The following is a 14,866-nucleotide window of genomic DNA, read 5'->3' on the forward strand; positions in this document are numbered from 1 at the left end:
CTAGGGTGACAGAGATCGGGAATGGGCCGGCCAGAGGGGAGGGACAAAGGAGTCGGGATCCCTGGGTGCCTAGGCCCTGGCCGCGAGTCCCCCATGGTTGCCGTGAGTCCCCCCCATAGCTGCCCTGTAAGGAGAGGCCGCCGTCTTCATTTTACCGCTCCTGTCACCAGGCTCCGAGCCATCAGCCCAGAGCCTGATCTCACACTCCGTGAGTTCGAGCCCCGCTCCCAGGCCTGTGTGGGCCTAAAGTTTCTCCGTCTGACATTCAGGGCTCCTCCCTCGAGGCCGAGCCTGTCGGTGGGGGGGGTCGTGCAGGAGGTGGAGGGTGTGGTGTGGTGGAGGCATGGCCCGGGGAAGACCGTGGGCCTTTCCCCCCGTACATGCCTCTGGAGGCCGCATAGAAGAGGGCACTGGGGCCCGGGAGCCTTCTCATCCCACCCAGGACGGGAGAAGACGGCCCCGCACCAGATGCCACGAGACCCGGGTCCTGGTCCCTGCTCTGCAGCTTATTACGATGTACCCTTAGGGCACCCTCTCTGAGCCTCTGTTTTCTCGCTGGGAGGGTAAAGATGGGAGACGGCAAACCCAGATCCCCGCCCCCCCCCCCCCAACTGCTTTCCTCTCCTCCCTCCTCTGTTCTTGCCAGGTCCCAGGACCTCTCTGGGCCTCAGTTTCTCCCACAGCCCAGCCCTCAACTCTGTGTTAGGAAAGCCTCTTGGCTGAGGCCACTCCCACGCCGGACACCTTCGAGGTGCAAACCAGGGCAATTACTGGGCGATTAGGTGCCACTGCTAGGGCGAGAGGGGCCACGCCTCCGCGGGCACGCTGGGCGTCCTGCCTAGGAGTGCCCCGGGATCTGCCTTGTTAATGCGGGTCCGGCTGGCTGCTGTGACACGCCGTCCTGAAGGTGCACACATCACACGCCGAGGAAGCCAGGGCAGGCCGGCCTGGCATGGCAGGTGAGCAGGCAGGGCCTGGGGGCCTCGGGGCACAGGGCCGCTGAGGGGAGCTTCGGGAAAGGGGGTGTCTGCCCCTTGGATCACTGATCCTTGGGGTTGTGTTGCTGCATGGTCCGTGTGACGTTCCCTCGTGCTCCTGAGGGAGGCCCAGAGATGGAAAGAACTGGCCCCAGACTGCCCAGCAAGTCCCTGGCAGAGCCCTTCCTGGGCTGGGGCCAGGCCTTCCCCATAGGCCTTGCTGAAACAAAGGACGAGCAGGGGAAGACAGAGAAGGGGCAGAGAGAGGCCCCAGGGGCCGCCTCCTTTTAATTCCCACCCCAAAGATTCGAGGGCAAGACCAGCTCTGTCTGAGGTGAAAGGAGCTATGTGGCCTTGAGCAAGGGAACTTGCCTTTGGTGCCTCCATGTTCCCATCTGTAAAATGGGAGTTAGAATACACTTCGCAGGCCCGCTGTGAGGAACTGAGGGGACCGAGGGTGCTGAACTCCCCACAGTTTTCACACGTGGGGCCTCGGAGGCAGCAGACTCAGAAAACGTGCCAGAATAGTGAGGGGCAACACTTCTGGGTAGCTAACACTTATGGGTTTTCCACCTCCTCTGGCTAGGTGCTGGGGTCCCGCGGTGAGTGAGTCAGCACCCGTGGGGGTCCTGCTCTCATAGGTCTTTATTTATTTTTTTTTTTCAACGTTTATTTATTTTTGGGACAGAGAGAGACAGAGCATGAACGGGGGAGGGGCAGAGAGAGAGGGAGACACAGAATCGGAAACAGGCTCCAGGCTCTGAGCCACCAGCCCAGAGCCCGACGCGGGGCTCGAACTCCCGGACCGCGAGATCGTGACCTGGCTGAAGTCGGACGCTTAACCGACTGCGCCACCCAGGCGCCCCTCTCATAGGTCTTTAAAGATGTTCCTCACGTGGTGCTTCCTGCTTTCTATCGTCCAGGATCATGTGACAATTACATGAGTCAACTCTTGTTTATTTTTTGACGTTCGAAGCCAGGTGGTTTAGCTTCCTTGTCATATTTGAACTTCTTCTCACTCCACCCTGCGAGCTGCTAACACTTACAGGCATCCTGGGCCTTTCTGGCTCTTCGGATGGGGTCTGCTCCCTGAGGGTCACCCCACCCCGGCTCACACCCCAGACTGCTGCTTCGAGACCTGGGGTTTGTCTTCCCCATCAGAGCCCCGGGCTCTGCTTCCTTCAGGATCTACTTTTCAGGGCGCACCGAGAGGTCCCTCCGCCCCGATTCTCTGATACACTGTGGGCCTTCCGCTGGACAGAGTTTAATTGCTGAGAAAGGACCCTTCTGGGAGGCGAAGCCAGTGACAGAGCGTTCCAATGTCAGGTCTGTTACTAACCTGCTGGGTGGCCATGCCTCTCTCTGAAGCTCATTTTTCCACCTGTAAAATCACAGCGTGAGACCCATCACGCCTAGCAAATAGCAGTGATAGATAGTTAGGTTGAATTCAATTCCCCGGTCTTCTGGGTCCTCCTGGCTTCTTGGGGACCTACTCCTCAGAGCGGTGGGCGTGCGCCCATCACGCAATCGGGACGTGAATGACAGAGACATCAGATTCTGGAAGCAAAGCGTGTGGCCTGTGGGCTGTTCCTCCTGCCCTCACTGTCCGTGGCAGACGTCGCTGCTTGACCCCCGAACTCCTCCCTACAGGGCCCCGGCGTTCTCCTCAACATAGTTCTTCACGTAGTCCTAGCAATCGATCGGTGCTAGCAGACGAAATGAGACCTTTCTGCCACTGGTGGATTATAATTCGCTTTTCCCAGCTCAGAAATTCTAAGAATCAGGGGGCATACTCTGTGCATGGTTGGTTCCAGCTGGGATGTTCTCACCACTGCCTACTGGCGAGAGAGGCCAGCAGCTTCCAAGAGGACCCGGAAGGAAAGGGACAGTGGCCCCAGGCAACTCCCCAGTTAAGCATTTAGCTGTGGAGGTCAGGTGCCCATGACGCACACTACGGATAGGGTTATAATAGGGCCCATTAAAAACCGATTATGCTGAGTCCAATGTCTGGGAGAGATTGCTGGCGTCAGTAGAGAACCTCCTGGGCTCGGCCCCACTGGGTGCCATCCCTGGGGCTGGGACAGAGATCTGGGGAGGAAGGCATCATCAGCTGACTGGTGTCACCCAAGGGCGGGAGGAGAAATAGTCGGGGTGAGCTAGGGCTGGGGGTGGGTTGGTGGTGAAGAGCTGGGCGGGCGGGAGGCAACCTTCCCTCCAAGTAAAACTCGTTCTTCGGCTGGTCTCCGGGACCAGCTGGTGAGCAAGCGAGCCGGAGCGAAGATGAGGTTGGCCGGGAGGGGAGTGGGAGGCGGGGGCAGATGGTGAGGGACCTTGAACGCCAGCCTAACGGCCGTGGATCCGATGGCTCTAGAGCAGGGGCAATGACATGCTGACGCTCGTGCGGTCAGAAGCGTCCCCTCTCCTTGCTGAAGCTCGGGTTCTCCATAGTAACAGGATGGAGAGAATGAAATGAGCTGGAAAATGCCGGGAGGCTGTGGGAGCCAGGCAGTAATTTAAGCAAGAGGCGCAGAGGGGAGAGTAAAAGGAAAAACAATGGGCGTAGGAACAGGGAGGGGTGGACCGAAGTGGTGGGAGGGATCCGGGGAGAGGAGGAGGACTCCCATCTGCTGACCCAGCTCAGGGTGACCCGGCGCCGGGCTAAGTACCGTATACAGAGCGAGACCATTCGCCGTGGCTGAAGCTTGTGGCTCAAGAGTGTTTATTGATAGCTCCTTCCACACTCTGGGTTTCCAGGGCTAGGAGACACATTCTCTTCCTTGCCCTACTTCTGGCCGTCACCTCAACTTCCAGAAAAGTCTATGAGGAAAGTACTAGTATTGCCACGCTTCAGGGCAGGCAGTCTGAACCTCAGAGAGGTCCATTCACTGATCCAGGGCTGCATAGCCAATAAGTGGAAGGTTCGGGATAGCACGAATTGGCAGAACACTGGACTGGCAGCCAGCCGTTCTTGGGCAAATACTGACGATCATACGATTAATCACACGCATGCTTACTGAGCACCTAATACGTGCCGGGTCCCGCTCTACGTACTCTGTGGAAATTGTTTCACTTGATCGTTACAACCGGGGGGGGGGGGGCGGCTACTATCACCAGTCCCAGGATTCAGAGGGGTTCAGTGCCTTGCCTCAGGTTACACAGCCAAGGATCCACGAAGCCTGCATTTGAACTGAAGTGTGTGCCTCTGAAATTGGGCGCCTAATTGCTATGGGAAGGCAGGCCAAGAGGGGAAGGTGGGAAGGAGAAGAAAAAGACGGCAGGTGGAGAGGCCACGAGGCTTTGGGGTGAGAGGGTAGGCGGAGAGCATGCTCTTACGGCTTCCCTCTTTGTGTACGTCTGCCGGGCACAGCCTCAGGTTTGGCGGTCATGGGCCTTGAGCTCGGGACTGGAGCTCACCCAGCATACCCCCAGGGTGGGGGCCCAGGGTTGATAATACGTCATCCATTCTGTCCTCAGGGCCTCAGGTGTGGACCAGAGAAGGCCTTGGTGGGACGTCGCCTCTCCCATCCCTTCCCCGGTGCCCACCAAGGGGCTTTGTGACAAGCCTACATCAGCACGGGCTTGGGGGTGTGGGGGGCGTGTTGTGGGGAGGGGCTGAGAGGAGCCCTGGGGCTGTCAGAGACACTTGGTCCAGCAACCCCCCCCCCCCCACAACCCAGTCCCCAAGTGTTCTTCCGGACTCATTTCATAGATAAGGACACTGAGGCCCCGAGAGAGGAAGCAACTTAGCCCACATCCCACAGGGAGCTGGTGGCCGGGGCTCTACCCATGTCCTGGGCCCATGACTGCAGAAGACAGGAAGACAGGAAGGAAGGGCAGGTTTTGGAATGTGGCCGCTTGAGAGAGGGGATTACAAGTGGGTGGAGAGGACGGGGTGTGGGCAGCTGACGGGGCATAGGTGTTGATCCCCAAGGGTGTTCCAGGAAGCTGCGGAGCTCGCCTTTTCACACCCTTGTCCCAGCCAAGGGACAGGGAGGGACATTCGTTCATCCAACCAATATTCACTGAGCCTCTACTATGTCCTGGGCCCTGAGCGGGGCTCTAACAACCCAGAGAGAATGAGACTGTGGAGGAGAAAGTCCAGTGGAGGAGAAAGACCTCTGAGCAAACAACTGTGACCGGGCTTCCTTGGCGACTGATTAGAGACACAGCCTTAGTCTCGGCAGGATTCACGCCGAGCACGTGGAGGGGGTGACATCGGGTTCGTTTTAACTGGGGATCAGGAACCCATCCCGTATCTCTCGTATCTCTTGTATCTCTTGTGCCCCTTGTATACCTTGGCCTTGGGCTGCCCTCCTCTGTGCCCATCTGTCCCCAGGAGGGCTGAGGAGGACACCCGTTAGGAAAGAACTGGCCTGTAACCACCAGAATGGTTGCTTTCTCCCAGCAGGATCCTGGTTGCCTAGCCCTGACAATCGGCCCACCCAGGCCGGATCTTGAGGGTGTGACGTTCACAAGTACGGATGACTTAGGTCACCGGAGATGCAGCTCTAGGGACAGACAACACAAGGACCAGAGCAGTGACCTCCTGGGTCAGGGCAGGTCTGGCCTGGGGGGATGGGTGGCAAGTCAGGATTTCTCGGTAACAGCTCTGCAAAACCAGCAAAGGGCAAAAGGAACAGCCATGTTCGGGGGTGGGGGTTAACGGAGAGGCAGAGTGGGAACAGCTGGGGGAAAGGTTGCAAGAAAAAAGTCTTTGGTTGAGCAGAAGGAAGGACGTTTTAACGTCTGGGCAGCGGGTGAGTGGCCTGCCAGAGGCATGCAAGCTGGAACTATGGTCACGTATCCACCGGAAATTCGGAGGAGGGAATTCGACTCCGGCAGGAAGTTGTGAGAGAGGTGGTCTTTGAGATTCGGGGGTAATGGTGACAATGGCAGTTCTGGCTCGTTCTACCCTTCTTGCCCCACTGTGATGGGGCTCTTGCCCGGAGGGTGGTGGGAGATGCTTTGGGCTGTGGCGGGGAAAGGTGAAGCCAAGGCAGGACTCCCAGGACTTGAACCCATGACCTGGAGCCCAGGGACTCTTTTTACCTCCTAACCACCCCCTTTGCAAGAATCCCTGGGGCATGCCAGCACTGAGATAATTACCACCCAACAACCTCACGTCCCACTCCTCACGCATCCCCTAAACACACACACACACACACACACACACACACACACAAACAATTGCACCCTGTGTTGGCCTTTCCCCGCACAAACTGTGTCTTGGCTTAGCATCCTCAGGCAAGAAGTCTCTTTCTTCCCATCTCTGGGTCTCAGTTTCTGTCAATGAAACAAAAGACCTGGGCGTCTAATGGCCCTCTCAGCTCTGCAGCTATTAGACAATCCTACGTACAAGGTAACTGGGGTTCTGGCCTGTGTGTGCAGACAAAACAGAGGCCACCCGAGCGCAGACTTCTGGGACTTGAGAGGAAAGTTCCTGACCAAGAACCGCAGGGGCAAAGTCAGTGGGAGGCTTCCACTCTACTCTCAGATGTGAGAGGGAGCTCTCCAGTGAGGGAAGTCTCCTGGCGCTGCTGTTCCAGCCACCGCCCGACAGGGGTCGCTGTTGTAACCAGTCCTTGCTCACCCAGCACGCTGGTTGGCTGTAGGAGCTCCCAAGCTTGGGACTCACGCGTCAGCTATGTTCTCATTTGCATGTTTGGTCATTATCCCCAGATCATGGTGCCAGGCTGGGGCTTCCAGCCTGGTCAGAGTTAGCTAGAACTAGCCTTCTCCATGAATCTCAGGCCTGGGGATTGAGACTGTGGTACCAGCCCAGCTCCTCGTAAGTGGAGACCGGTTGGAAGGCTGTTGCAGTCTAGACAAGACTAGGGTAGTGGTGGAGACAGAGGTGGCCTAGGGTAGTGGTGGAGACAGAGGTGTGTGATGGGCTTGATGCAGGTTTTGGAGGTGGTCCCATCGGGACTCGATGATGGATCGGATAAGGGGGGTGAGAGCAAAGGGGAAATCAGAGATTCCTTGCCTTGGTCCTGAGTGCCAGGGCAGATGGGACATCTCCCAAGACACAGGAGAGCAGGGATTTGGGGATGGGGTAGGGAAGAAATGGGGAGTTCTGCTTTGGGTGTGTTAGGCTGGATTTTCCTAGAAGACCACCCAATGGAGATTTCAAGTAGATGGCTGAACATATTGTTTGGATTTCAAGGGAGAAATCAGAGTGGAGATGTAACCTTGGTGTTATCAGCAGGAGATCTCCAATCAAGACCACTTAATTTTATCAGAAAAAACCTCCAGGGGCACCTGGGTGGCTCAGTTGGGAAAGCGTCCAGCTCTCGATTTCTGCTCAGGTCATGATCTCGTGGTTCATGAATTCGAGCCCCATGTTGGGTTCCACGTTTGACAGTGTGGAGCCTGCTTGGGATTCTCTCTCCCTCTCTCTCTCTCCCCCTCCTCTGCTCACTCTCCCTCTCAAAATAAATAAGTAAACATTTAAAAAAAAAAACCTCCAGTAATATTGAACCTCAAAAGGCGAGAGTTTAGGGACCCCATTCTTTTCTTCCTGAGTTCCTCCTTCTATAAATGTACCCACCTCTTCCCCAGTTTCCTATATCAAGCAGGACTTAGAGGAGCTGCCTTTTTCAGGCCACAGAGGTCCCATCATTCCTTGACCCAGAGAGGAACACCTGGCGCCCATAGTCTATGTAAGGAAGGGAAACCACACAAGGGATTTTTTTTTTTCTCCAAATCATATCTTTTCTCAGCTGACTTTCTCCTTCCACCTCTTCATATAGAGATGCAATTTCTGAAATCCTATCTCACTGTAGCTGCATTAAAAAATCACCCCAAGACACTGGCTTCAGGCAGTAGCAGTCATTTATTACCATTGTCCCTCCCCGTTGTGATGCTGCACCTGGTCCAGCCATGCACCTGCCGCCCAGATCTCCTCATCCCTGCGGTTTGACTGTGGCTGGGGTGGGATTATCATAAACGCTTCTTCCTGCCCTGTCAGGTGCTTGGGCTTCTCAGACTCTATCTTGGTCTTTCCTCAAGGCCTCTCCAGCATGGTGGTCTCTGTGTTGCTGCACTTTGTCAGATGGATAGGTGATTGGTTGATAGATAGATAGATGTGATGGAGAGAGAGACAGACAAACAGACAGACAGACACAGAGAGAGAGAGAGAGACAGAGGGAAAGAGTGCATGTGCTCAGGGCTTCAAAGGTGCTTATCCTGAGGATGCAGGCAGAAGCTGCATCCTGTTTATGTCCCAACACCAGAAGGCCTGTGGCATTCACATTCCACCATATATATTGGTCAGAACAGTCCCAAGCGCCTGCGCAGAATTAAGGAGAGAGTATATAAACCCCACCCCACAGTGGGAAGGATTTCAATCACGTTATAAGAAAAATGTGTAGAATGGCATCCATCCATCATCTATATGAATTAGTGAAGCCACCTTTGAAAAATACAATGTTCCACACTCTCCTTGTGTATTACTCAAGGTTCTCCAGAGAAATAGAACCAACAGGATGTGTGTGTATGTAGACTAGATAGATAGATAGATAGATAATGGATGGATAGATAGATAGATGATGGATGGATGGATGGATAGATAGATGATGGATGGATGGATGGATGGATGGATAGATAGATGATGGATGGATGGATGGATAGATAGATGATGGATGGATAGATTGATGATGGATGGATAGATAGATAGATAGATGATGGATGGATGGATGGATAGATAGATGATGGATGGATGGATGGATAGATAGATGATGGATGGATGGATAGATAGATGATGGATGGATGGATGGATGGATGGATAGATAAATGATGGATGGATAGATAGATGATGGATGGATAGATAGATGATGGATGGATGGATGGATAGATAGATGATGGATGGATGGATGGATGGATGGATAGATAGATAGATGATGGATGGATGGATGGATGGATGGATAGATAGATGATGGATGGATAGATAGATGATGGATGGATAGATAGATGATGGATGGATGGATGGATGGATAGATAGATGATGGATGGATGGATGGATGGATAGATAGATGATGGATGGATGGATAGATAGATGATGGATGGATGGATGGATAGATAGATGATGGATGGATAGATAGATGATGGATGGATAGATAGATGATGGATGGATGGATAGATAGATAGATGATGGATGGATGGATGGATAGATAGATGATGGATGGATGGATGGATGGATGGATAGATAGATGATGGATGGATGAATAGATAAATGATGGATAGATGGATGGATAGATAGATGATGGATGGATGGATGGATAGATAGATGATAGAGGGGCACCTGGGTGGCTTGGTCAGTTAAGCATCTGATTTCAGCTCAGGTCATGATCTCACAGTTCGTGGGTTCAAGCCCACATCAGGTTCCACGCTGACAGCTCAGAGCCTGGAGCCTGCTTCTCTTTCTGTGTGGGTCTCTCTCTGCCCCTCCCCTGTTCATGCTTTCTCTGTCTCTCAAAAATAAATAAGTAAACATTAAAAGAGAGAGAGAGAGATGATAGGGATAGAGGAGAGAGAGAGAGAGAGAGATGATAGATAGGGATAGAGGGGATAGAGAGAGAGAGAGATTTTAAGGAATTGGCTTCCACGATTATGGAGGCCACCAAGTCCAAGTCCGCAGGGGAGGCTGGCTGGCTAGAGATTCAAGGAAGAGTTGCAGTTGGAGTCCAAAGGCAACCTGCTGGCAGAATTGCTTCTTGCTCAGGGGAGGTCAGTGTCCTACTAAGGCCTTAACTGCCTGGATGAGGCCCACCCACATTACGGAGGGTAATCTGCTTTATTTCAAGTCCACCAATTTAATGTAAACTCATCCAAAAAACAACTTCACAAAAGCATCCGGAATAACGTTTGACCAAATATCTGAGCACCATGGCCCAACCAAGTTGATACATAAAATTAACTATCACATCATGCAACGGGAGAAGAAACAAAATGGATATTTAAGGAGCACCTAATATGTGCTGGATGCTTTCCACACGTCATCTTATTCAATGTCATTATTAGAGCTGAGAGAAAGCGATTATTATACCCATTTTATGGATGAGAGAGGTGAAGTCATGCGGAAGGACACACACCGTGAGCAAATGACAGACCTAGGATGCTGACCCAGGTCTAAGTGACTCCAGGAAAATAAGAGGGAACATGGGCGATGACAGATTGGAAAGTGGGACTAGCCTCCCAGTGGAGGTCTCAAGAACCAGACCAAGGAGTTGAGGTTCTTCCTTGGGGGAGGAGAAGCACCCCAAGGAGTCATGGAAGCCAGGGGTAGAGTGGCTACAAAGACACTGTTAACAACTGACTATCACTGATCCATCATTGTTAGAGGCTGAGGAAGAGTAATCCTGGGACCAGGTCCATTCCAATTATGGCGGAAGGATGGGAGGAATTAGTCACAGGGTCTTCCTCAGGGCCCCCAGGCTGCACAGAGGACTTGGACTTTGCCTTGCCCACGGGAGGAGGCAGAGGGCAAGCAGGAAGAGGGACAGAGGCCTGTGGTATCAGAGCGTAGGTCCCACCTTCTCCAGAAAGATGAAAGAAAATGACACTCGCTGAGTGTCTGCCATATGCAAAATGCCACAGCGCTGGATGTCATATGGGGGCGCTCTTTTTGTCTTCCTTCCAAGAGGCCTGTGGGGCAGGTGCCATCAGTACCTTCAGTTTTTAGACCAGGACACCGAGACTCGGAAAGGTGACGCGATGTGTCCGAGGGCACATGAGACACAGCCCGACCGGGGTCAGGGTCCGGGTCTCTCTGGCCCCAAACCCTGTGTTTTCTCCATTCCACACCCCAACTACTCAAGATTTGCCAATTCCCGGTCTCAGCCCTTGATCATCAGAGAGGCAGGATAGCACGGAATCCGGGCATCACCCACACTAGCTGTGCGACCTTTGTAAAGTTACTTCACCTCTCTGTGCCTCCGTTTTCTCATCTGTAAAATGAGGGTAATAGTATTTGCTTCAAGATCGCTGTCAGGATTAAATGAATTCATAAATGTGAGTCACAGAGGATAATGTCTAGCTCATAGCATTAAATATATATATAAATACATATATATATGTTAGCTATTCATCTTATTATTTTTTTAATGTTTATTTATTTTAAGAGAGAGAGAGAGAGAGAGAGCATGTGAGTGGGGTAGAGGCAGAGAGAGAGGGAGAGAGAGAGAGACAATCCCAAGCAGGCTCTGCACTGTCAGCATAGAGCCTAACGTAGGTAGGGCTCGAGCTCACAAACCGTGAGATCGTGACCTAAGCTGAAATTGAGAGTCGGATGCTTAACCAACTGAGACACCCAGGTGCCCCCACCTTATTATTCTTATTGTCATAGTTGGGGGCAGGGTGGTTCTCACATCACCGGGGACAGCCTTACCCAGCCTCTAAGTTAGGATACGCGTATTGGAAAGAAGCTGAGTGTTATTGGTGAAGAAGCTCCTAAAGATTTATCCAGATCCCAGAGCTGCACATTAAAAAGTTTAACAGGTATGAATGGACAACCCAAACCTGGATGTGAAAGATAGGTCACATTTACTGATACTCTTCAATCAAATGGAATCTGAGTCCTGCTCCCACGGGGCGTGTTGGAAAATTCCATCCAAGTTATTACTGGGGCTCCCCGCATGTTTCGGTTATCTACTGCTGCGTAACAAACGGCCCCGATACTCGGACAGTTAAAACAACAACAATCATTCGCTCATTCACAAACCCACAACCTGGGCGGGGCTCAGCTGGGACGGCTTGTCTTTGCCTCACTCAGGATCAGGGGAGGCACGTGACCAGAGGTGGGCGCTCAGGGGGCTGTGGGTGGGGAGTCTTGGTTCCTCTCCACGTGGACTTCTCCACGGGCCATTTGACTTTCTTCATGGCGTGGCCGCTGGGTTCCCGGGTCAAGCAACTCAAGAGAACCAGGCAGAAGCTCTATCGACTTTTATGGTCTAGACTTGCAAGTCACAAAGTGTCACTCTGTTTAAGCCACAAGTCCTGTCAGATTCAGGCAGAGGGAATACATATCCTACTTCTTTTTTTTTTTAATGTTTATTTATTTTTAAGAGAGAGAGAGAGGCAGCATACAAGAGAGGGAAAGGGGCCGAGAGAGGGGGAGACACAGAATCTGAAACAGGCTCCAGTCTCTGAGTTGTCAGCACAGAGCCCAACGTGGGGCTTGAACTCACAAACTGTGAGATCACGACCTGAGCCAAAGTCCAACGCTTAACCGACTGAGCCACCCAAGTGCCCCTATCCTACTTTTTAAAAAAAATTTTTAAACGTTTATCTATTTTTGAGAGACAGAGAGAGACAGAGCACAAGTCAGGGAAGGGCAGAAAGAGAAGGAGACAGAGAATCCAAAGCAGGCTCCAGGCTCTGAGCTGTCAGCACAGAGCCCGATGCAGGGCTCGAACTCACGAACCGTGCGATCATGACCTGAGCCGAAGCCGGAGGTTAACCGACTGAGCTACCCAGGTGCCCTGACCTTTATCCTACATCTTGATGAGGGCAGTACCAACCTCATATGATAGGAAAAGCACGAGCGATGGGCGATATTATTGCAACCATCTCTGGAAAATACAATCTGCCTTTAAAAAGCCAAACATTTTGGCCGGCTCTCCCCAGACCTTGGTCCAGACGAGCCGCTGCTCTGGTGCGCATGGTCCAAAGCCGTGCTGTGTTTTAAAGTTGGGGATTTGGGGTCTGTGACTCCTGTAGGACCAAAGGTAAAGGCAGCAGGGCTCGGGGGTTCCGTACAATCACAGACCTGACCGTTTCACAGCATGGTCATATCAATATATATCTAATCCAACACATTCCCACCATGTAACATTGACCCATTTTTCATCAAGCGGTGGGGTGTGTTCCCTCCCCTTGAACCCGGGCAGACCTTTGTAGCTGCCTTGACTAATAGCAGACAGCGGGGGCGACCCTGTAACTTCGGAGGGTAGGTCACCAAAGGCATTTCAGCTCCCACCTGGGCTTCTCGGATCACTTGCTCAGGGCGGCACCGGGGGCCGTGCTGTAAGGGCGCTTTCAAAGCGTGCTCTTAAACATCTGAGCCTTATCTGCTTAACGCCAGCCTCCTCCCCTGGCCAGGGCAAGCCCGAGAGAGAGGGAGACACAGAATCCGAAGCAGGCTCCGGGCTCCGAGCTGTCAGCATGGAGTCCGACGCGGGGCTCGAACTCATGAACCGTGAGATCATGATCTGAGCCGAAGCCGGACGCTTAACTGACTGAGCCACCCAGGCGCCCCTAAAATTTATTCTGAATTCCAAACCTTGGTACTTTCGTGATCACCTGCAGCCAGGCACAGAATAGGAAAAACGGAGTCACCTAACATGCTCGTTTCCAGACAAGGTTGAAAAAGTCCACACCCTGCCTTCTTGTTTCCACTCTCCTACTGTAAACAGTGTGTCCTTTTGGGTCTATTTCATGCCACGGTTTTTTGCATGTTTGTCCCTCTCTGTCGGGGATTTTGCTGTTTAAAAGGGCCCCAACCGTAGGGCCGAAGCGCTGCCCAATGTTCCTAAACACAGGAGGCCGTGATGTGCCTTCTAAGAAAACCAGTGTGTCAGATGAACTTGGTTCAGGCATGAATTATGTTGTCCGTGAGTGCAACGTTAATGACTCAACGATATATTAAATAAGGTGTCTTTAAACAGAAGAACACATAAGAGAAGGTTACCCATTGATCGGCGGAGGGATGAATTGTGAACAGAAGCTAACAAGAACCTAACCCTGCATTTGCTGTAAGAGTCATGGTTCGGTATTCGTTAATTCGATGTCGGCGGAAACTTTAAGGAACGTGAACTGAGAATGACCGGAATCAATCGCATAGGATAAAAAGTAGCCGCGTGAACAAATGACTGCAGGAGGGCAAGGCGGAGGGGGGTGAGAAACATGTCAAGGGCTTGGCCTCACCTCCCTGTCCTCCCCCGGCTCAGGGATCAGAGTCACCGAGGTGGACTGGCAGAGCCTGAAGAATGGCGTTGCCCACCACACCCAGGAGTACCCCTGCCCTGAGCTGGTGGTACGCAGGGGCCACACGTTCACCTTGGTGCTGGAGCTGAGCAGACCCCTGGAGGACCAGGAGACCATCATCTTCACGGTGGAGACAGGTAATTGTCAGGCCAGTGCCCTCCGCTGGTCTACATTCAGAAAGATTTGTCTTGTGACCGGTGACCCGAGACCCTTTGGTCATCAGCCCAGAGGGAAGCATGTCCCTGTCGGGGTGGGGGGGTGGAGGGGGGCTGAGCTCTGGAACCCTAGCGGTCTTTGATGACAGCTTGCGGGGACGGCTGGCAGGCATTGCCAGCAGGCAGTGGGGGAGATGAGAGAACAGCTCTGGAATTCTTTGCATACCAAGGAATCGAGGGCTCTGGAAGATGATGGAAATTCTTCAGGTACTTTGGGAGCCCAAGCTTTTCTTTCTTAGACAAAGGGTGGACTTTGAAAGTCCCCATTACTTTCTCCTAGATCCAGGAGGTGGGTGGGAATCAGAACCGCGGAGGTGGCCCCCCACAGTGTCCCAGCAGTTCAGGGAGCGAAGGTGGGCATTCCAGGCTTGTAGCTTTTCTGCTTCTCTAGAGCTGGGTTCCCTAGGGGCAGCTGGATCTCCTGAGTGCCTCTCCCCTCCGCCAGGACCCCAGGCCTCCGAGGACCACCACACCAAAGCCGTGTTCCAGATATCGGAGCCAGAAGTGGGCAAGACCTGGACAGCGGTGAAGGAGGCGGAGACGGAGAACACCGTGACCGTCAGCATCAGCAGCCCTCCCAACGCTGTCATCGGCCGCTACCTGATGAGCACCAGGGTCTCCTCTCGCCGAAAACATAATGACCGAAAGCTGGGCGAGTTTGTTCTCCTTTTCAACCCATGGTGCCCAGGT

At 53.0% G+C, this 14,866-nt stretch overlaps 1 protein-coding gene across 1 annotated transcript in view; it reads left to right on the plus strand.

Moving 5' to 3' along the window:
- Positions 1-256: 256 nt before the first annotated feature.
- The window catches only part of TGM6 (transglutaminase 6), a 39,852-nt gene continuing 25,242 nt past the window's right edge, over positions 257-14,866 (plus strand). The window contains exons 1-3 of the mRNA XM_045445086.1: positions 257-959; positions 13,925-14,098; positions 14,622-14,864. Of these exons, the coding sequence (XP_045301042.1) occupies positions 953-959; positions 13,925-14,098; positions 14,622-14,864 (424 nt within the window). The 5' untranslated portion in view covers positions 257-952. The remainder of the gene's footprint in view (positions 960-13,924; positions 14,099-14,621; positions 14,865-14,866) is intronic.

The sequence above is a fragment of the Leopardus geoffroyi genome, chromosome A3, assembly GCF_018350155.1.
Source record: "Leopardus geoffroyi isolate Oge1 chromosome A3, O.geoffroyi_Oge1_pat1.0, whole genome shotgun sequence".
Taxonomy (NCBI): Eukaryota; Metazoa; Chordata; class Mammalia; order Carnivora; family Felidae; genus Leopardus; species Leopardus geoffroyi.